At 36.5% G+C, this 24,867-nt stretch overlaps 1 protein-coding gene across 1 annotated transcript in view; it reads right to left on the bottom strand.

Moving 5' to 3' along the window:
- The window catches only part of LOC143628925 (S-adenosyl-L-methionine:benzoic acid/salicylic acid carboxyl methyltransferase 3-like), a 31,612-nt gene extending 7,177 nt beyond the window's left edge, over nucleotides 1–24,435 (bottom strand). The window contains exon 1 of the mRNA XM_077098365.1: nucleotides 24,338–24,435. Coding sequence (XP_076954480.1) covers nucleotides 24,338–24,412 — 75 coding nt within the window. The 5' untranslated portion in view covers nucleotides 24,413–24,435. The remainder of the gene's footprint in view (nucleotides 1–24,337) is intronic.
- Between the last annotated feature and the right edge of the window lie 432 nt (nucleotides 24,436–24,867).

The raw sequence follows: 24,867 nt of genomic DNA, 5'->3' as shown, positions 1-24,867 counted from the left end.
AATCCGGTTTAACCGGTTTGAACCGGTTCTTAAAACATTGGTTACACGAGCTCTAAAGTTAGTTTTTTAATATTTGTTGAATTGGTTATAAGTAAATGAGAGATAAAAGTCTAAAACTATTATAATAAATGTATAAAAAAATATTATTTAATTAAACATGGGAGATAATTATAGTGCTTTTTAGTGTAATTATAAAGATGAAGATATGTTGAGAATGCTCTTAAATTGATAAATTAACACAAAATGAAGCACGTATGTAGGTTTTATCCCCCATTAAAAACTATTTGCAAATGATTGATGATAGTCTTCTGTTCATTCTCTCTGGTAAAGTTATTGATTTTCAGATCAATCGGGAAACCATATATGAATGCATAAAATATATTGATAATTACTGACGTACATATACTATCACTTGACTAGTGGAATCTGGTAACCATCGTTGATCGGTCATTGATCTCAAAACAAAACATAAAAAATGTTTAGGAGTGATCACAAATCTTAAATATGAAGACTACAAATATTTTTAGGCTATTTGGTGTGTAACGTGTGTTGGACCAATTTTAGTGCAATTAAGCTATTTTGGTTATACCATATGAGAAATCATAATAAAGATTGCTACGAGTTAGAAGATGCGGATGCACTCGTTTAGCAGTGTTACGACTTTAGCTAGGGAGGAGGAGGTGATCCTTTCAAATAAAAAATTACCCTAAGTCCTACCAATCATGTACTTTCACTTATGTTTTACCCTGAACTCCCCAAAGTGGTAGTGTCACTCATTTCAATCACCTAAACAATGTATTTTTAATTGAAAATTACTAATATATTAAAATTAAACATAAATAAATAAATAAAAACTTTCATTAAAATAGAAATAAAGATTAACAATTTAAACTAAAAAATAAATAAAAAGAAAACAAAATAGATAAATAAATAAATAAATAAATAAAAATTCTACTCTTCATCTAAATCGTTGTAATCGGAAAAGTCAAGTGAAATGTAAAAGTTTAAGTTTATATTCATCTTCGAAAACAAACATGATAGGGAAAGAAAGAGAGCAAAAATGGCTGTACAATAGTGTCTAGAAAAAATAGTAGAGAATTGAGCTTACATGTAGTGGGTAAAAAGTCAATGTTTAACGGTAAACAAAAGTAGTCGTTCAACAGCTATATCACTTTACAAATCAATGAAAAGTAGTATCCGCGTAATATGCGAAAACGAAAAGATGTTGGGAGGGGGGGGGGGTTGCCTGGAGTACCCTAGGTACCTAATGCCTACAACCCGCACCCACCCCCACTTCTCGGTACTAAGAAAACTCCAACATCGTTAGAGGTGAAGCCCCTAAAGTGATAGGGTTTCAAGGAGGTAGTTTTCTAGGTCCAACAGATACTACCCTAGACTAGTGGTGGAAACATAGTTGTTATTCATCGCTTGCAACTAATCGATAGAAACAAAAGAGTTTCTATCGATGGTGTTCATGTAGTGACTACGATAACTAACATTCGTTATAACCTCGAGTCCTTAGTACAACAAATTAAACCCTCTAATTATAAGAGAAAAGGAATTCTCATTCATTGTAGAATTCTTTTTATCTTGTTCAAGTATTGATTTCATATGCCCATGAAAAACTTTAATCTGAAAGTTACATTACACGATTCTGAAAGTTATTCAAGTCTCATTAAAACACGAACCTTATATTTGGAAAAACTTATAGAACTTTATATCAAAGGTGAATTATGGGCTTTGCATTGATGGGCCTAAATATGGGCTTAAGGAGGGTCATTTGCTTGTTTCAGGATTTGAGGATGATATTATTAATTAATCGATCCTATAAGTTTACAGGGAATTAATATTGTAAAAATAAAGATTTGAAGAATATTCCATGATGTTTTGCAAGAATTCGCTAGTTTCGCAGAGCTTCCATATGAAACAACGAACATTCTTAATAGCAAAAGTATCAAAAAAACATACGAATCTTCATGATGGAATATGCGAATCTGCCTCACTCCATTATGTGAAACTTGATGATTGCGTATGCGAATCTTCATGGATCTTTGTGAAAGTACATGTGCTCGGTCACGAGTGTTGACTTGTCGAACAGAATCGACTCAAGGGTTTATAAATAGGGAACTAGGCCTCATGTGTTAGTGTTGGTTTATTTTGTATGTGAGACACACCCCGGGGAGGGCTCCTCCGAGGTTGGATGAAGTTTTGAAATATTTGATATAATAAACGTCATTTATTGGAATCATAACTTCATTTTTCTTGTCATTTATATCTTTTGATCGCTTCATTTGTTGGCCCGCAACTAGCCCGTGTCCATCCTACACAGACGAAAACAATCCTGGATCACTAGATCCAGGAGCTACAGTTTGGTATTAGAGACATTGTTTCTTGATTCGGGTTGTTTTCAGACGGATCAATAATAGAAATCCATCTTAAACGTTAAAGGAGTGCATACATGGAGCTTCTGAGAAGATTTAACGTTGTTTGCGAGTGGGTTGGGGGGGGGGGAGGGTGGTGGTTATTGCATGTAACATCAAGGAAATTTCAAGCCAAAAATGTTAAAATTCCAAGGTCAAGGGACTAATTCTGCCAATTTCCAAACTTCAAGGCCTAAAATGAAAAATCTGATTTCTTGGCTAATCGCGATACGCGACAGCCTTAGAAACAAGGTCATCGCGTACGCGATGACCTACCTGACACATTGTGACAAGTGTGCCACGTAGCATACGGTGGCATGGTATGTCGCCACGTGTCGTCACGTGTCACCGCGTCCGCCACGTGTCGCCACGCGGCACAACGCCTGCCACGTGGCAGTTCTACGTGGTGACTCAGGCGACCGACGTCGCGATACGCGACGGGTGCCAAAGATGTTGTCGCGTACCGCTACGGGCTTCCAAAAATTGTCTATAAATAGCAAGGTCCGGGTTCTCATTTTCCACACACCAAAACTCACACATATCTCTCTCACTAACATCTCTCTAAGCCTCGAAATTCGTGCCCTCGATCCGCCTCGATAAAAGTGCTCCGATTCCTCAATAAACATGCCCTTGACTCCTCGATATTCGTGCTACTACCCGACAACGTTCATATCAAGAAGGTGATACCATCCCGACGTCCCGACGACCATCCTGAAGTGCGTGCCGTAAAGCATTGGTGTCTCGATTTGCGTGCAAGAAATAAGGTGTAGGAATTGAACAAGAAGATAAAGAAAATTGAAGCGGCGTTGAAGTACTGCTCAATTGTGTAGGATTATAAGCCGAGTAAAAGGTAGGCATAATGCCCGAATAAAATAATAATAAAATATTGAAAGGCTTAAAACTTAAGGTCGAGTAAATACTCGATACCTCGATAAAGAAATAACAAAGAAAAAGAAAAGAAAGAAATATAAATGTATGTTCAAATACATGTGTGGATATATATATATATATATAAATCTTTGTTATAAATATTATTTAAGAATAATGAGTATTCTTAAATAATAAAGAAGAAAAATATACGTTTCATAAAGAAAAAAAAACGTAGGGTTTTATGAATAAGATATCTATAGGCTATCTTATAAAGAAAGATATTTAAAAAGAAAAGAAAAAGAGATTTCTTTATAAACTAAAGGTTTTTAAAGTAAATCGAGGTGGCGATTATAAAACTAAGACTAAAGGTCTTAAGCCGGATTGTATATCCGACTAACAAAACGTTATACTCGTACTATAGGTGCGAGATAACAAAGGAAAGACCCACGGACGGTGTTTGAAGCCGATCCCAATCAAAAGGTGAATACGCCCCAACTTTTACAAACTTGTTTTCAAACGAGTCAAACGTGTTATGTGTAAAATTTTACATGAGACTAAGTGTCTCTAAAAACATTGTAAATAAGATTATAAGCCTAGCCCTCAGGCTGTAGTATACGTTTGTTTTGATCCTTACATATGTGGTAAAATGCGGTGGGCACATCGCACCACACTTGGTCACGACCTCCAGCCACGATGGGCCGAACCTAAGTACGTTCGAGTGAGACTGACCATGTGTATATTTATGGTACCTATGTTATGTCGAAACGCTGCGGTGTTTTGCTGAGGTGACCTAGTGTAGAGACTCGAGTTTATAATGATATTGTTTTAACTGGATTATTCCTAAGCCAAGATGGGCCGAGGCTTACGTGGTCTCGAGGGGTGATCTAGTAAAGAAAAATATTTTAGCGTCAGCATATTCACCGGCATTCATTGCTGACGTATTTTCTAACATTTTGCAGGTAATCAAGAATAGAGCTTGTGAAGACGAAGGGCTCAAGAACCCAATAGCTCGAATATTTTTGTTAAAATTAAATATAAATGGTGGTTTTGTAAACTTATAAACAAGTAAACTTAAATGAGACTTTTATCTCGTCTTTTGTATTGTAATATTTATAATTTAAATCCTCATGTTTTTATAAGACTTTCGCATAACCCGCAACTCTGATTTATTTACAAATATGGTACCAACTATTGATCACACTCCTAGGCCTAAGATGGGGGTGTGACTGGTTGGTATCAGAGCCATCGATCTTACCGAATTGGGTATCATAAAACAATTCCCAAGCTTCGATCTAAGCATAGGAAAATATTTTACTTGTTTATTTGAATAGGGATAAGATTGGTTGGTAACTCTTTCTTTCCCTCTCCTCATTCTAAACCACCTAAATTAGATGACTTTCGAGAAATTAATGGAGTATTATGATAATGTAGCAAGAAGGGCAAGAAAATACTACAAATTTCCAAGAGACGTCATGAGTAAGGATTATTATGAAGCATTCTTCAACGAGGAACACAATCAAACCAAGCCATACCATTATCCCGACAATGAGCAAAGTCCAATCTACCATCTAGACAATACTCCATATCAAGTATACCAAGCACCAAGGCACTCAAGCTACCATCCGACAAGCTTACCCATGTATCAACATCCGAAATACTAACATATCATCCTTCTGAGATTCCTACCTATCAACCAACTGAGGTCTCGCCATATTACCCATCCGGAGGTACACACTTACCACCGAATCCTCACCCTTCATACGCATTCCTCTCCAACCGAACAATCAAGGAGGAACCCAGATCTCCGTCATCCGAGTGGATGCAATGCCACTCAGATCAGCGAAGGTGGCATATCGGAACTTCTATGCATGATGTCGACTTCCGCCTCAACAAATAAGGGCTGTCTCACAAACTCAGAATGAGGGTGATGATACCATACGAGAAAATTCATTTTCCTGCAATATCAAAGGATACTGCCAAATTAATGGAATAAGAGGAGCCGGAAGAAGAGGATCCAGAGGAAGAGACCCCTGAGGAAGAGGAATCGGAGGAAGAGGAACCGGAAGAAAAGGAAATGGAAGAAGATTCAGAGGAAGAATACCCCGATGATCCAAATGAGGTGACAACACCAATCGAAGAACCATACTCTCATCAAACCCCAAGTTATGGTTCTGTTGATCCATACATGCAATTTCTTCAAGAGCTCAAGGGCAAAGCATCATCAAGCTTCCCACCGTACTCAGTCAAGATTCCATCAGTTGAAGAACAAGCAAATGAGATCCGAGAACAGAATGAGGCCGCTGAAGCTTTCTTCAACTAACAATACGATGTGACTGCTTCTCCATATCCGGATCCAAGAAATCATTTCGACGTTGTCATGATGGGGTACCGTGATCCACCACCCCTCTATGGATATCCCAATGACATTCCCCAGTCACAGGAAGAACATCTTGATTGAGCCCTACATGAGATGGATGAATTGAGGAAGAAAATAGCTGTTGATGGGAAGAAAAAGAAGAAGATAGGAGAGACGCTTTTTCGAAAGTGCAACAAGTTAACCAAGGTTGTGAAGAAATTCATGAAGGATTGAGAGTATGATGATGGCATGTTTTCAAGAAATGAAGTTTACATGTTAAGATAGTTTGTATATTATGTGTAACATATGTTGTAATAAGGATAGGGATATATATCGTTTATACGATATATATAAAGATGTTGTAAAATAATATATATATATATATATATATATATATATATATCATTTTTTATGATATATATGCTTGTGAAATAAATAAAATTTGTGTATTAAGAAAACAAATATGTTAAATTTCAGATAAAAGAAAAAGATTGAAAAAGATAAAAGATAAAATGTCTCGACAAAGTTATAACCGAGAGGTTTCTCGAAAGGAAGCTGACAAACGAAAAGATAAGGGGAAAGACCCCGAAAATGAAAAAGAAGAACCAATCCCTGATAAATATTTAAATCAAAATCCAACAAATGATTAAAAAGGCTGTTAGAGATGAATCCGAAGCTACATCACAATCTAGGCAATACAAACATTCCCGATCCGTTAATCCTTCTCAAAAATCTGTAAATTCCCGTCCGAAACCGTCTCATATCAAAGAAAGTGTTCATGAGTCGAATGCCGATGGAAGTATTAGACAAGAATTTAAGAAACTCAAGATCGGTGGGTGTTCATTCAAAGATTTCAAATACTATGGACCAAAAGAATTCCATGGAGACAAGGGAGCCATCACAACCGTGAGGTGGCTTGAAGAGATGGAGACGATTGTAATAACAAGCAAGTGTTCCAACGAGGAGAAATTCGATACTCTGCCCTTATGTTCAAAGGAGAAGCCTTGGAGTGGTGGAACACACTAATTCTGAGTAGAGGAAGGGAGGTGATGTATAATCTAACATGGAACGAGTTTAAGGAGTTGTTAATGGCAAAGTTTTGTCCAATGCACGAGACTGACCAAATTCAAACCAAATTCATGAACCACAAAGTCGTTGGAACAAACCTTCGTGAGTACAACACAAAATTTCACGAATAATGTCGATTGGTTACCCAGCTGGATACCCCTGAATCCAGCAAAGTGACAAGTTATATTTGGGGACTACCACGAGAGGATTCGTGATATGGTGAGGTCTCACTTGCCACAAACCACCGATTCCGCGATGGAGTTGGCTGGTTACTTGATGGGCGGAATGATCCGCAACAAATAAGAGGATAGAAAGGTTGTAACAACACAAGACACGAAGAAAGAAGGAAATACCCGTTTCAAAGGTAAAGGAGTTGACCAACGAAGGTCCGGCTTCAACCCCAGCATCCCACAATGCAAAACCTGTAAGAAATATCATAGGGGTAGATGCCATTTTACTCCACAAGTTTGTGAATCGTGTCATAGACCCAGCCATGCAATGGCCGATTGTTGAAAGAAGAAGATGACCTGATACAACTGCAAAGAAATGGGACATCTTAGCTTTGAATGACCCAAGAACAAATATGCGGCTGGTGGTGCGGGTGGAAGCGGTCAAAAGAATGAGCCAAAGAAAGGCAACGCAAGATTTTTCGTTCTTGACACAAAGAAAGCGGCCGACATGCCGGAAACCATTACCGGTACGTTCCTAGTTAACAACACTTATGCTAGAGTCTTGTTTGATTCAGGTACCAACTTAAGTTTTATAGATTATAACTTTTGTAGTCTATTAAACGAACCTTTAATCAAACTTAATAAAACTCTAAGCGTCGAGACCGCTAGTGGCGAAATCATTAAAATCTCTGAAGCCTTAGAAAATGGAAAAATCTTATTAGCCGGTTATATTTTACCTATCCAACTATCGCCTATGTCTCTTGCGGGTTTTGATATTGTATTGGGTATGGATTGGTTATCCAACAACCATGCCCGTATCCTTTACAATAGCAAAACCATTGAACTTCGAGCCCCTGATAAACGAACCATTCGAATAGAAGGGGATAAAGACGCTGGCCAAGTTAGTCTAATCTCCATGATAAGGGCTAACAAATGTTTAAATCAGGGATGCTTAGCATTCATGGCCTACGTCACCAAAGAATCTAACCCTAAAGAAATCAAAGACGTTCCTGTTGTTTCCGATTATGCCGACGTCTTTCCCGACGAACTTCCTGGAATTCCTCCCGATCGCAAAGTAGAGTTTAGGATCGATCTTATTCCTGGTACTGCTCCGATCGCCAAAGCTCCGTATCATCTCGCACCAACGGAAATGAAGGAGTTAAAGAAACAACTTGACGAACTTCTCGAGAAAGGTTTCATACGACCAACTTCATCGCCATGGGGAGCGCCAATACTTCTCGTCAAAAAGAAGGATGGATCCATGAGAATGTGTATCGACTACCGAGCTCTCAACAAAGTCACAATTAAGAATCATTATCCACTCCCTCGAATCGATGATCTTTTCGACCAACTTCAAGGTGCTAGTTTCTTTTCTAAAATCGATCTTCGTTCTGGTTATCACCAACTCAAAGTTCAATCCAAAGATATCCCGAAAACTGCCTTTCGAACAAGGTATGTCCATTATGAGTTCACCGTTATATCGTTCGGACTTACTAATGCGCCAGCTGCGTTCATGGACATGATGAATCGAATCTGTAAGCCTTACTTGGATAAATTTGTTATCTTATTCCTTGACGACATACTCATTTATTCTAAGTCTAAGGACGATCATAAAAATCATCTTCGAACTTTGCTCGAAATTCTTAGAACCGAGAAGTTGTACACCAAGTTCTCAAAATGCGAGTTCTGGTTACCCGAAGTGCAATTCCTTGGTCACATCATTAATGTCCATGGTATTCAAGTTGATCCCGCTAAGATTGAAGCTATCTCTAAGTGTGAGATCCCAAAATCGCCAACCAAGATCTGAAGTTTCTTAGGATTGGCCGGCTATTACCGTAGGTTCATTGAAAACTTTTCCCGAATTGCCGTTCCCCTAACTTCTCTAACTCGTAAAAACATCAAGTATGAATGGGGAACAAAACAACAAGAGGCGTTCGATATACTCAAACAAAAACTTACCCAAGCACCTACACTGGCCTTGCCAGAAGGTACTAAGGATTTTGTTGTCTTTAGTGATGCGTCTCATTCCGGCTTGGGATGTGTACTAATGCAATGAAGGAAACTAATCGCTTACGCCTCTCGTCAGCTCAAGGTACACGAAAAGAATTATACAACTCATGATCTAGAGTTAGGCGTTATAATCTTTGCCCTAAAGATATGGAGGCACTATTTATATGGAGTAAGATTTACCGTGTACACTGATCATAAAGGCATGAAGCACATCTCGATCAAAAGGAGCTTAATATGTGCCAACGACGCTGGATGGAAACTATTAACGACTACGACTGTGAGATCGTTTATCATGAAGGCAAAGCCAACGTTGTGGCTGACGCCTTGAGTCGTAAAGAGCACGAAAAGCCAAAAAGAGTCCGAGCGTTAAGGCTAGAACTTCAAATCGACCTTCTTGAACAATTCAAATCCGCTCAAACTCAAGTGATCAATGAAAATAAAATCTCCAACGAAAAACGTAATGGCACCATTGACCGCTAGTCAAAGGTGACGATGGTATCATTAGAATGGGAAACCGGATTTGGGTACCAATCATTGGGGTCTTGCGTGAAAAGATTATGAATGAAGCCCATAAGTCTAAATACATGATGCACCCCGGTAGTGACAAAATGTACCAAAATCTCAAACCCATCTACTGGTGGAATGGGATGAAAAATGACATTGTTTCGCATGTTGTGAAATGTTTAACCTATTTGAAAGTCAAGGCTGAATACCAAAAGCCTTCGGGAATGCTCCAGCAACCCGAACTTCCTGTATGGATGTGGGAGTTAATAACCATGGATTTCATTACCAAACTCCCAAAAACGACTCAATGCTATTTGGGTGATCGTCGATAGATTAACCAAGTTTGCTCACTTTATACCTATCAATGAGTCATACTCAATGGATAAATTAGCGCGTATATATGTAAACAACATCGTTGCTTTACATGGAGTGCCGCTATCAATAATTTCTGATCGAGACAGTCGTTTCACGTCTCATTTTTGGAATAGCTTCCAACAAGTGCTTGGTACGAAACTAAACCTTAGCACTGCCTATCATCCACAAACCGATGGGCAAAGCGAAAGGACAATTCAAATATTAGAGGATATGCTCCGCGCTTGTGTGATAGACTTAGGTGGAAGTTGGGATGACCACTTACCCCTAATGGAATTTTCCTATAACAATACTTATCACAAGAGTAATCAAGCCGCACTATTCGAGGCGTTATATGGTCGAAAATGTAGAACGCCCGTGTGCTGGTCTGAAACTGGAGACAATCAATTGTCTAGACCCAATATAGTCCAAGAAACCACCGTCAAAGTTCTTCAAATCAGCGAACGACTTAAGACGGCACGTGACCGCCAAGACAGTTACGCCGATGTCCGTCGTAAGCCGTTAGAATTCAATGTCGGTAACAAAGTTCTTTTGAAAGTCTCGCCATGGAAAGGCGTTGTTCGCTTCGGCAAGAAAGGAAATCTAAGTCCTCGATTCGTTAGACATTTCGAGGTACACGAATGTATTGGCACTGTTACATATCGTTTGCGATTGCCCGAGGAAATGCAAGGGATACACGATGTATTCAACGTTTCAAATATGCGAAAATGTCTTGCCGACGAATCTCTTTCAATGCCATTAAAAGATGTAGAAGTTAACGAGAACATAAAATTCATTGAAAGACCAATACAAATAGAAGATTCATAAACAAAGAAATTTAAAAGGCGAACCTTGAAAATTGTAAAAGTAAAATAGAACTCTCGAAGAGGGCCCGAGTATACATGGGAGATCGAATCCGAAATGAAGAAGAAATACCCCCACTTATTCTTGTAAAGCAATCTCGAGGACAAGATTTATTTCAAGGTGGGGAGGATGTAACATCACGGAAATTTCGAGCCAAGAATGTCAAAATTCCAAGGTCAAGGGACTAATTCTGCCAATTTCCAAACTCCAAGGTCTAAAATGAAAAATATGATTTCTTGGCCTATCACGATACGCGACAGCCTTAGAAACAAGGTCATCGCGTACCGCGATGACCTACCTGACACATTGTGACACTTGTGCCACGTGGCACACGGTGGCATGGTATGTCGCCATGTGGCAACGTGTCCGCCACGTGTCGCCACGCAGCACAACGCCTGCCACGTGTTGCCATGTGGCAGGTTTACGTGGTGACTCAGGTGACCTACGTCGCGATACGCGACGAGTGCCAAAGAGGTCGTCGCATACCGTGACGGGCTTCCAAAAATTGTCTATAAATAGGAAGGTCCAGGTTCTCATTTTCCACACACCAAAACTCACACATATCTGTCTCACTAACATCTCTCTAAGCCTCGAAATTCGTGCCCTCGATCCACCTCGATAAAAAGTGCTCCGATTCCTCGATAAACGTGCCCTTGACTCCTCGATATCCGTGCTACAACCCGACGAAGTTCATATCAAGAAGGTGATACCATCCCGACGTCCCGACGACCGTCCTGAAGTGCGTGCCGTAAAGCGTTGGTGTCTCGATTTACGTGCAAGAAATAAGGTGTAGGAATTGAACAAGAAGATAAAGAAAAGTGAAGCGGCGTTGAAGTACTGCTCAATTGTGTAGGGTTATAAGCCGAGTAAAAGGTAGGCATATTGCCCGAATAAAATAATAATAAAATATTGAAAAGGCTTAAAACCTAAGGTCGAGTAAATACTCGATACCCCGATAAAGAAATAACAAAGAAAAAGAAAAGAAAGAAATATAAATGTATGTTCAAATACATGTGTGGATATATATATATATACATATATATATATAAATCTTTGTTTTAAATATTATTTAAGTATAATGAGTATTCTTAAATAATAAAGAAGAAAAATATACGTTTCATAAAGAAAAAGAAACGTAGGATTTTATGAATAAGATATCTATAGGGTATCTTATAAAGAAAGATATTTAAAAAGAAAAGAAAAAGAGATTTCTTTATAAACTAAAGGTTTTTAAAGTAAATCAAGGTGGCGATTATAAAACTAAGACTAAAGGTCTTAAGCCGGATGGTATATCCGACAAACAAAAGGTTATACTTGTACTATAGGTGCGAGATAGCAAGGGAAAGACCCACGGTCAGTGTTTGAAACCGATCCCAATCAAAAGGTGAATACGCCCCAACTTTTACAAACTTGTTTTCAAACGAGTCAAACGTGTTATGTGTAAAATTTTATATGAGACTAAGTGTCTCTAAAAACATTGTAAATAAGAGTATAAGCCTAGCCCTCAGGCTGTAGTATACGTTTGTTTGGATCCTTACATATGTGGTAAAATGCGGTGGGCACATCACACCACCCTTGGTCACGACCTCCAGCCACGATGGGCCGAACCTAAGTACGTTCGAGTGAGACTGACCATGTGTATATTTATGGTACCTAAGTTATGTCGAAATGCTGCGTTGTTTTGCTAAGGTGGCCTAGTGTAGAGACTCGAGTTTATAATGATATTGTTTTGACTAGATTATTCCTAAGCCAAGATGGGCTGAGGCTTACATGGTCTCGAGGGGTGATCTAGTAAAGAAAAATATTTTAGCGTCAACATATTCACCAGCATTCGTTGCTTACGTATTTTCTAACATTTTGCAGGTAATCAAGAATAGAGTTTGTGAAGACGAAGGGTCAAGAATCCGATGGCTCGGATATTTTTGTTAAAATTAAATATAAATGGTGGTTTTGTAAACTTATAAACAAGTAAACTTAAACGAGACTTTTGTCTCATGTTTTGTATTGTAAATATTTATAATCTAAACCCACATGTTTTTATAAGACTTCTGCATAACCCGCAACCTTGATTTATTTACAAATACGGTACCAACTATTGATCACACTCCTAGGCCTAAGATGGGGGTGTGACATTGCAAGCAATGCAGCCTATGAAAGTTTCAGATCTTGTCAATATCTGGCAATCTTTATCCTGAGAATCTCCATCTTCATCTTGCGAAAGTTGGCTCTTCATGTACGAATCTACCCTAGTCTCATAGATTTCAAATCTCAAATGAAAGTTTGGGTTCCACGTACATTAGCGAATGATTCGTTATGCAAATGTTTCTGGTATCTTCCGAAACCAGACATTCTGCTTACGAATTTTCTGCTAATTGCAAAATTTTGTTTTTACCATGAAATTGGGAGGAGTGCATGTGCGAATCTTCTTTTGAGAAACTACCTACTAAAGTATCCAAAAAATCCTTTGAGAAAAGGGTAATTTGGGGAAATGTTTAAGGAAAGGTTAAAGAAACATTGTGAAGACTTTGTGTGTATGAATTCATGCTCCTCTAGTGGGTTGTTTGTTCCTTCCTTCACTAGGTTGGGCGGGGAGGTGGGGGGTTAGATTTTCAATTATGTCTTTCACAACGGTGGATCTGGGCTAATTAGCATGTTAAGCTATTATCCGTGTATCACATATCACTACAATTGAAGATTAGATAGGTTGATAGAAGATATCATTATAATCAATGGTTTGGATCTTTGAGCTTTCTATTTCTTCCGACTTCCTTGATTATGTCTCAAAATGGATTAATTCGATGGCTAATAACAGTGGAAAGGTTTGGGTGCATTATGCTAACTTTTTTGGACGGTGCATTTCATGCCTAACTTCGCCATTATATATCATGCACCACGATAATACATGAAAACGTGAAAAGTGTGATGTTCTTCATGATAGTGTCAAGAGTGCAATGTTTTATTGCTGACAATGTAGTTAATTGTCCGGTGTTCAAACTATATTCATTTCATGTTACACTTATTATCCTCAATCGAGTGATATGGGGCTTTGACCTATCAAATATAGGTGGGGCTACATCTCAGGGGATGAACGTGAACGAGAACGAATATTTTTTGTTGTAATATGACTCACTTAACACAATGTTATCTGACATGGAAGACCAAGGGTTATCGGCTACTTATGAAGACAATTGAGCAGATTGTCATTGAATATTGTGACAATTTTATAGTATCATCCTAGGTGGGAATTGTTAGTTATGGGATTTGAGGATGATATTATCAATTTGTTGATCCTTAAAGTTTGTAATGGATTGAAGACTGCGAAGATAAAGATTTGAAGAATCCATGAAGTTTCATGAAAATTTCCAGGAAATCTCTAATTTCATAGAGCTTCCATATGAAACTACGAACATTCTAATTAACGAAAGAATCAAGAAAGTCTGTGACTCTTCATGATGGAGTATGAAAAGTTGTCTCATTCCATTATGCGACACTTGAAGACTACCTATGAAAATCTTCATGGATCTTTATGAAAATACATATGTTCGGTCACGAGTGGCGGCTCGTCAAACCGAACCGCCTCAAGGGTCAATAAATAAGGAACTATTTCTCATGTGCTAATGTCGGTCTATTTTGTATGTGAACCACCACCCTAGGGAGGGATCCTCAAGGGTGGGGCGAAGTTATGTAATCATTGTTATAATAAAATTCGTTTACCAGAATTAAGAGTGTTCATAAGTATTCGAATCTGTATTAGAATAATCCGAACTATCCGAAATTTCATATATCCGAAAAATTCCGATTCGGATTCGGATAGTAATCCTGGGATTTTTCAGATATTCGCATTAACTGAACTGTCCGAACTATTAAATTTTGTATTTAATTATTTTTATTTTCATCATATATAACATCTGAAAGTTCCTGAAACCATAGTCGCTTCATAAACAAACACCGCTTCCTCCTCTCCCCCACTTCCATGGCTCTCTTCTTCTCACGAACGACGGTTGGTGGTGGTCGTTAGGTCAACTTTGGTGGTAGCCTTTTGCCTATGCTTCTCTTCACACTTCCAAATCCCTCACCCGGGCTCTCATCGGCCCTCACCTCCAGATCAGGCCTACAACACTCGCCACTCTTCCCTCCGATGGTGGTTGTCTTTCGATTTTCCGACGATGGTGGACTGATAATGTGGCCATTGATAAAGGAACTGATATACAAAAAAAAACAATATAGAATCCTATTACATGCATCGGCTAGACTTACTAAAGCATTGTTGAATGGTTTGTTAGCTTTTCGTCGGCATGATGAGCCTGAAGAATCTCTATATAGAGGAAATTTTATGGAGTTCTTAAAAGTGTCTGAAGAACTAAATGAAGAAATTGGTAAAGTTATATTAAGTAACGCTCCTAGGAATAACCAAATGACATCTCCATCAATCCAAAAAGAACTTTGTAATTGTTTTGCAGAAGAAGTATTAAAGAAGATATTTGAAGAACTTGGTTATGATGTCTTTTCCATATTAGTTGATGAATCGAGAGATATTTCTAAAAAGGAACAAATAGCTGTGGTTTTAAGATATGTTGATAAATTAGGATTTGTGAAGAAGCGATTTATTGGCCTTGTTCATGTTATGGAAATGCGTTATCTCTTAAATATGCAATTGATAAATTATTTGCTCGCCAAAATTTGAGTATTCATAGGGTTAGAGGCCAAGGATATGACGGTGCAAGCAACATGTCCGGTGAGTTTAATGGTTTGAAAGTTTTGATTTTAAAAGAAAATCCTTCAGCATATTATATTCATTGTTTTGCTCACCAACTTCAACTTGTTGTTGTGGCCCTTGCAACCAAACATCATGAAATTTTCAAATCTTTTAAAGGAGTGTTAAATTTAGTAAATGTTGTTGGTGCATCTTGTAAGCAAATAGATTTGATAAGAGAAAGTCAAAGAGAGAGATTGGAATTGAATCCGGAAGTTGAAAATGGGAGTGGAAAGAATCAAGAATTGTCACTTGCAAGAGTCGGGGATACACGTTGGAGTTCTCATGAAAAAACAATTCACTGGTTGCTTACTTTATTTCATAGTGTTATTGATGTGCTTGAATATATAGAAAATTCAGGAGAGTTTTCTGCTCACAAAAGTGAAGCACATGGACTTCAATTATACATGAAAACATTTAGTTTTCTATTTTATTTACATTTGATGAAGTACATCTTGGGTGTTACTTAACACATTGTGTGAAGCACTTCAAAGAAAAGATCAAAAAATGTTGAATGCTATTAAGTTAACTAGTGAAGCCCTAAAAATTTATCGACTTGAAGGATTTGACTCGCTTTTGGAAGATGTCACGTTCTTTTGTGCCAAAATATGATATTGAAGTGGTTGACATGAAAGCCGGGTATAATGACCCGAAATATCAAAGAAAGAAGACCGGCATCACCAATCATGGCCATTATGTGGTTAATAATTTCAACAAGGTTCTCAACATGCAAATTCAAGAGCTTGGAAACCGTTTCAACGGGTAACCACTAACTTGCTTACGTGTATGAGTTCTTTGAGCCCGTCTTGTAATTTTAGTGCTTATAATAAACTAAACTTGTTAAAGTTGGCCGAGATGTATCCGTATGATTTTGTTGAAAAAGACAAGCTTATATATGAACTTGGCCACTACATTGCCAATGTGAAAGAAGATACGTGGTTTACCAACTTAAATGGGGTAGGTGATCTTGCCAAAATCATGGTGAAAACTAGATTGCACATCGATTATCCGTTGGTCTATCGTTTGATAGAGTTATCATTAGTTTTGCTAGTTGCAACGGCAAGTGTTGAAAGATGTTTTTCTTTAATGAAGATTGTGAAAATAGATTTGCATAATAGGATGGGTGATGGATACATGAACGATTCATGCATTTGTTATATAGAAATGGAATCCTCCAACAAGTTTCAGTCGAAGATGTAATGCAACGATTTCAAAAGATGAAAACTCGAAGGGAACAACTGTAGGTATGCCTTTTCAATTTGTAAAGACCATTGAATTTATATTATGTGTTTTTATTTTGTAATGAAGATGCCTTTTTTCTATTGCAATGATGGTGTATTTTTATTTTGCAATGACGATGGCTTTTATATTACAATATCGTAATTTTATTATGTGATAAACCGTACCTGAACCGAACCATCCAACTGATTAGTATTTTTATATCCGGCTCCATGAAATTGGAACATCTAAAAACTATGCACCCATTAAAAAAATCATGGATCCGTCACTGAGTGTATGATATGAAAGGAAGGACCCTTAGTTAGAAATTTTCAAGCAGATGGGGTTAGTTCTAAACCCCTTCTCTTTAAATGTTTTCGGGCTAGTGTACATACCTGAGTATGCCAAGTAAGGTGAAGTTGAATAGTTTTTATGTGTTAAAGCAATCAGTCTATGAGTCAGTATAGGCCCTGTATGGGTGTATGTTAGGCCCTTGTGTGGGTGTATATTAGGAAACGCCTTTGTTGTGTGTGCCAATAATTGCAATTACATATGTACGTACATAGCTTCGGTCATGTCATGATCAGGAAGGATAGTTAGATTGGCAAGATTAGATTGATTTGCTTTAGACATGGTATAGAAAAGGTTATGTTTTGTGTTTCGGCACGTCAGATGTTATTATTTATGAAAATGTTATGTTAAGTTAGAACTCACTCAATGCGAGATTGACTTTTGTATACACATCAGATAAGCAGGTTCAAGAAAGAAGAAGGTTAAAGAAAGAAGAATAAGTAGTGACTGTTGAACATATGAGTCATCCAAGCAACAAGTGGCGTCCATTAGTTTTAAGTTTAGTTGGTATCTTTTTGACAACTGGTATGTGTACGTTATTGTTTAAGACAAGTTGTAAAGTTTTACTTCTATTGTGTTAACTTAATTCAAGATTTAAGAACTAGATGCATATGTAAACCTAAATTTTGAGACTTTCTGGATTTAGGGCGTTTCACAGTCTAAGGCCAATAAGGTTTTATGATGGCGACACGTGTAATTTGTGTGGTTGGAGTCCACAAAGCATGGATGCTGATGCTTTTACACTATCTCATGGTCTGAGCCATGATCAAGAAAAGCACTTTTAACAATATGTTGATGTGTAGGTTAAGAGCAAGATACCTCTAAGCTAAGAATAGTGCAAATGGTGGTCGGTCAAAGGGTGTGTAATTATTTATATAAGATTACGTAATTATAAACATATGTTAGTTAATTATGTTGCAAATTTATAGACATAGGTTGGGTGATTGTAAAACTTGGGTGTGAAATTATCTTTATAAGATTGCTTAATTATAAACATATGTTAGTTAATTATGTTACAAATTTATAGACATATGTTGGGTGATTATAAAACTATGTGTGACCTAACTGTGTTGCAAATTTATAAACATAGGTTGCGTGAATGTAAAACTAGGGGTGTAATTATTAATTATATAAGGCACAACTATTTATTTATCTAACAATTTATATATGTGTTAGTGTACGATTTTGCGTCTTGAGTCTTTGTATTTATCGTCAATGTATTTGTCGTTTTGTTTAATGTAATAAACAATTAATTTATCTTATAGTTCGCTAATGTATGAGTCTAGTTAACTAAGGATGTTTAGCGAACTAAATCTAAGTTAAGTCCCTCCTAATTCGTTAAGGATGTTTAACGAATCAGGGGTGATTCGTTAAAGTTTATTTTGTTTAATGTTTGTAACGAAGTGGACTCTAGTTCGTTAGGGGATGTTAACGAACTACGTCCATCTCTTTATATGTGAACACTGTTCACAATTAAGTTAAGTTTTTGAGATTTAATTAACGAAGCTCTATCCGATCTCTCTCTCAATCTTCATACTTATAATATTATATAATACTGATAATATATACACATACAACATATAATCAATCGTGATAATGAGCTAGATCCGAATTTAGAATTAATCGAATACATCAGATCTGTTAACTGTTAAGTGTTAATTCATAGAAACAAACAATATGTTATGTAATTAATTATACACGTTGCATATTCATGCATAATTATTTGACATTTGTGGGTAAGTATGACATGCATACATCTTATTCTTTGTAACTTTTCATATCTATATTATATATTATTAAAGAAAAGTGATGGGCATCCACTATAATTTCACAATTATATGGCGAGGATAGAAACGACATTTCACAATTGGGCAGAAAAAGTAATTTGTCATTACATTATTTCGTTCTTCAAGCGTATTGTACAAACTCATAAAGCCTCATATTTAGTGTAATTACTTTTTAATCCTTTAAGGTTTATAGTGTCATTAATTCAAATAATTTAAAGTGTCCTTTCTGTTTAAGCAATTAATTTTTTTCCACAAGGGTAAAATTCTCAAAAGTATTTAAATCTATGATCATAAGCACTTAGACCATGCATACTCGGGGAATTATGCAGGTGTTTTGGGCCAAAACCCCGGGGGCACCCCCCCCCCCCCTCGGCGTTTTGGGTTTTTTTTTTCCGGCGTTTTCTATATAACGCGAGAATGGCTCAAGAATAAAAAAAAATCCGTTATATTACCGTTGGAGAGATTGAACAGAAGCTCCATCGCCGACGGAGATGATGACATCAGATGCTTGCTGAACCTGAGGATCCATCTCCGGAGAAGTTAACCGTTGTCGGTGATGGTGGGATTGACGGTGGCGGTTACGATTGAATGGGATTGGAGATTAGGGCTGGAGACAGATGAGGATCGGTGGCAGATGAGGATCGTTGAGGCAGATGAGGATCAGTGGAAGTGTTTGTGTTTGTGTTTGTGTTTTGTGATTGAGATCTGGGTGGGAATGTGGGATTGACGGTGGGAGTGTTTGTGTTTTGTGATTGTGATTGAGAATTAAAAGGATTTTATATAAAAAAAAAAAAAGCTTTTTGTTTAAATGTATTGTTAAAAAAAACAAAAAAGTGTACAAGTGACTGGGCGTCACGTGGCGCATAATACCTGGGGGTGGGGCTTTATGACTACACCCTGTTTTTTATAAAGTCATAACTCTGACTGAGCGCCACGTGTCGCATGATAGTGAGGTTTTATGACTACACATGGTCTTAGGGTGGTTACTATGCCATCATTTCTACCCTATCGTCTCCTCTTCCTAATCAACTTTATCTCAGGTGACATTTAATTATGGTTATACAATGCACTTTAGTAACTATATTCAATCAAAATAAAGATTTGCAATGAAAAATTGAAACCCCTGTAATCATCAATGTCAAGCGATTATCTTTAGGGGTATATAAGTATGGTCATTTGTTGTTTGGATTTGCTCAGCCCCCACAATTGCAAAAAGTGGGTACCTATACTTTGGGAATAAGAATCGAATCGACCCAGTCCATAGTGAACGTTAGTTTGGATGTTAATAGTTCGAATGCACGATTTGTGTGCATTTTGTGAAATCAGCTTTGAATATTGAAGCCTTTTATTGAGTTGCAATATAAATTTAAGAGTGTTCATAATCTGATTACTAGAATTAAGTCTTCTATTGATGGGTAGATTTATTGTTATTTTGTTTTGAGGTCTCTTTAGTCTTGCAATATAAGTTTTGTGCATGTATTTGGGAGCTCCCGATGCTCTTCATCTGATGCATTCTTATCAGTTCTTATAATTTCAGTTTGTGTGCAGAATGTGCATGTGTTGGTTAGATGTTTAGAAGGGTTTGCTTGAATTAAAAAAGGGTGCCATAATAGTTGTAAGTGTTTTAGTTTTTTAAATCGGGTTTGTAACTTTTTTCCCTGTTTATTACCACTTGTACATTCAAAACATATATTTACATAACCCAACGAACTTTAGAAAAGATTTCAATACCTATAAAAGATACAAACATGTTCGCGCTACCTTCCCACCGTTGTGAATAGCACACACAATTTTCAATAGCTTCTCCACATTCATATGTCCGTTACTCATAAACACATGCATAACATCAAAAAATATAAATCCCGCATTTAAACCAGTTGGCGTTTCATGATTGTAATGCCTATTGCGTGTCATTTCTACATAATATGCGCCACGTAATCCGTACGAACAATTTTCACACTAAGAACAAAATTAGATGGAATAACATTAGAAGCTCATTATGTCATTTCTACATAATGATAAACCTTACAAACCTGCTTTAACTAAATGATAAACCTCCTGTCACTAAACGGGAACATATTAGTGAAGGTTTCTTATTTGGATTTGAAATTATATGATATCACTGATCATAGTTGTAATCCTTAAAAAAGGCGCTCCATGTACGTTAGAGCATTTATGATCTTTTTTATTTGCAATTTCAAACTATGATTTTAGTAACACCAAGCATAAGCAAAAGGAATAAGAAGGGGAGAGAAAAATCATGTCTCCACATTTTAGTTCTAGGTTGTTGCATTGATAACCAATGGTATTTTGGTATTTTAAAAATTTAGTTAAATTGCTTTTTGCCATTTGATCTTGTTTAAGTCAACTTACCAAATTAGTTTTAAAGGGTCAAGCAGTGGTTAGTTGTTTGATAAGTGCAGCACCAAATATATCATTCTGAAGTTCCATAAATTTCTGTGCATCTATGAGTGTTCATACAATTTTATACAGCTACGTCCTTTACAAGATTGATCAGTTAGGAGTTGTAGGGAAGACCAGCTGATTTAAGATTCGAGTCCCGAGTCAACGGGATAACTTTCTATACGATCATTATTGGGTTGAATAGAATAAAACACTATTGTATTTTAAATTATTGAAGGAGTCTTTTGTATCTATGCATTTCCCTGGCAACTACCTTATATACGCCAATTACGTTCGTTAAGTTTCTTTTAAAAAAACTTAAATACGCCATTGTGTGTATTTTTTTTTTTGCTAATGCTATGTAAGTTTGTACTTTTAGTATTCTAAATTATACCGAATATAAAAAGAAAAAAAAAGAAGAATATAGAGATGAGAATGAAGAATTGATTGGATGAGGTTTTTAGAAAATGATGTATAATTTAAAGAAATTGTGTGTTTAGTTTCATTTTAAAGATGGAGATAAAAAAAACCCATTAAGAATGCTCTTACAAACACATTGGGTTTAAGTTAATAAGTAATCATTTAGTGTGAGTGTCATTTAAGAAAATAATCAGATTTGTTTCGGGTTAAATGGGTTAGAGTAAAAAGCGGTTTTCGTCTCAATGGTTTGTCTAAATATGCGGTTTTCGTCCAATAGTTTCAAATTTGTGATTTTCGTCCATGTGGTTTCATTTCACTTGCAATTAAACCCGAATTTATTAACCCCGCTAAGTTTGGTTGTTAAAGTCATTAGTGTGTCCATCACGTGAGGGGCAATTTTGTCCCTTGTCTCCCCAAATAATCGTCGGTCCTAATTTGCAAGCCCCCTCACGTGAGGGTCAGGAGTGTATTTGGATAGAAAAATGGACAAAACTGCCCCTCACGTGAAGGGCACATTGATAGGTTTAACGACCAAACTTAACGAGATTATTAAATTTAGGTTTAATTGTAAGTGAAATGAAACCACATGGGCGAAAATCGCAAATTTGAAACTATTGGACTAAAACCGCAGATTTAGACAAACCATAGGGACGAAACCCGTAGTTCACTCAATGGGTTATAAGCAGAGAATGAGTTCAGTTTATTTATAAAATAACATAAATCTTGGTACGATTCAAAACAAGTTATAAGCAAACTGAGTTTCGTTTTTTAAATCAGTATCAATTTTGGTTCGGGTAAGACTTCAAGGACTTTGACCGGTCAAACCATGTTTGGATGAGAACTGGATGTAAGCAAAGTGGATCGGGTCATCTTTAATGAATATTGTAGCTAAAAGATCAATCACACCGGAAAAAATAGAGGAGATATTAGTTAATATTTAGATAATTACGTTTTTGAAATCATAAATAACACATATTCATGCTAATCTCTTTTTTCTCTTTTCTTTCTTTTTTCTCTTTTCTTTCATTGTTACGAACCCATGCTGTTGAAATCGCGTTGCGTCCCTGCTAACTTCCGGTGCCATAATGAACCAACCCACTATCGACCAAATCTCCAATGTGCCCCCGCCACTTTTGATAAACAAAAAATGTATTATTTAGCATCATACCAGAAGAAGTTTTTATTCTTTGGCTTAAACTTAATAAAATCCTTCTAATATTTTTAGAATGGCAAGTAATTTTTGTTAAGTGAAAAGGTTTAAGGACAAATTGAAATTGTGAGGACAAAATGTATTGATTGCTTACACCGAAGGGGTGACACGCAAAATAACACATTATTCATATACTAATGTGTGATCTAGACATAAGATTGGTTTTGGAAATATTATTAAAGTAACACGTACATTAAAAAGTATTATATGTTGGAATTAATTTCAAACTTCATAGACCCGTCACGTGTTGGTGACCGGGTTGGATCTATTGGGCCCCTCTTTGGTAATGTCTTGGCTGGCAAGTTAAGTTAGTCTATATAAACAGAGTTATGGTTAGATATTAGAGATTGTGAGGTTGGTGTAACCGAGTTAGGGTTCATCAAGAGTCAAACCGAGTTAGGGTTTGAGAGAGTTGTAATCAATTTTTAGAGTTATATTTTCTTATTAATAAACAAGAGCTATTTGTTTACATCGTGTTTGATTATCGTTCCGGGACTTGATTATAAAGCCAATAAAAGATTCTATCTATATATTGATAAAATTGTTTTTTATATTATTATTAAGGGTGAACAACTTAACCGTTATAACCGTTAACCAGATCATAATTGTTAACTGACTTTAACCAATAATCGACAAAACCAATGGATTGGTTTAATGAATTTTTTAAAAACCGCCAAATACGGACCGACTTTGGTTAAAGATAATTCAAAACCCGCCATAACCGATTCGACCCATTTAACTTCCACCAAACATATTGTCGGATGTACGATTTGATGCTTTCGGTGCAACATTTATTATCGAATTAATTTTATTTCATTGTTGAGTTATATAATGCCAATTTTTTTAATATTTATTATTAATAGTATCAATTTTATATTTGGTTGGATTATGTCATTTTTTTCTAATATTTGGTAGCAAACTTGGGCGTGGTCGCATTGTTTTGGTTACGGTTAAACCGGCCCATAACTGATGAGCTATAACCGTCAAAACTGATAAACTAAAATCGCCTTAATGGATCAGTTATGGATATGATTTTCCATTAACCGATATATTAGTTATGGTTATGGGTTTGGTCCAAAACCGTCCAAAACCGAACCTGCATGCACACACCTAATTGTTACCGTATTGAGCCACACTTATGCCACTAAAGTTTTCGGGCCAATATATATATGCATACACTAACATCTTTGTGTGAACACCCACCACCCCTAATAAAAGAAGAAAAAATAAGACATCCAACATACTATATATAATCACATGCGACGGCTCGCTCGCACGAATAACCCATTACACACCATACTAAACACTACAAACAAATACTAGACGATAACTTGCACTAACCCGCAACAACGCACAGACACTTTTGCTAGTCTTTAAAATATATGAAAAACGTAACAAAACCCATTCCATCTAATTGTTTATATTTTTCTTTATCCATAAATTATATCTATTATGTAGGTTTCAACTCACTATTCCTTAAAAATTCTTTTGTGATTGGGAAAAAGAGAAACGATTGTAAAAGTTAATTAAAAGTGTGTTATTTAATTTAACCTAGATAAATATAAGAAATTGTCACACACACCTGTAGTCCTGAGTTACTTGAGTAACTTGCATCTCCGTTTCCCCCGTTCATATGAAGGAACTTAATCATGTCCATATACTTCTCTAAAAATTTATATATGTTACAAGCACTCACTTCAAGTTTAAAGAGTTATATATGATATGTGCTTATATATATAGGGAACTCATATCTATCCACGTCATATATATATACATATATATATATATAAATTATACGCATCCCTTTATGGAAAACGGGGATACTAGACATTTCTGTCATGGCCCAGCTCCGCTCTTGTCTTGAAGCATTTCCAATAACTTTTCAAAAAGTCATTGTGTTTTTTCTCCAATAAATTATACAACATCCTAAACCGCCATCTATATTATAAAAACCACACTTGCTAAATTTGATAGACGGATAACACTCACGGGATTTAGAAGATGCTCACACTCGTGACATGCTAATTTATTTAATTTAAAAAAACATGCCACGTTTTCAATTAAGTTGGGCTGATTTATCTAGTATTAGTATTCATCAAATCTGATCTTGAT

Source organism: Bidens hawaiensis, unplaced genomic scaffold (genome assembly GCF_021521415.1).
Source record: "Bidens hawaiensis isolate Kalapana, Puna unplaced genomic scaffold, B.hawaiensis_p1.1 tig00005104_1, whole genome shotgun sequence".
Lineage (NCBI taxonomy): Eukaryota > Viridiplantae > Streptophyta > Magnoliopsida > Asterales > Asteraceae > Bidens > Bidens hawaiensis.
Note: the sequence above shows the minus strand (reverse complement) of the source record. Positions and strands in the feature narration are given on the sequence as shown.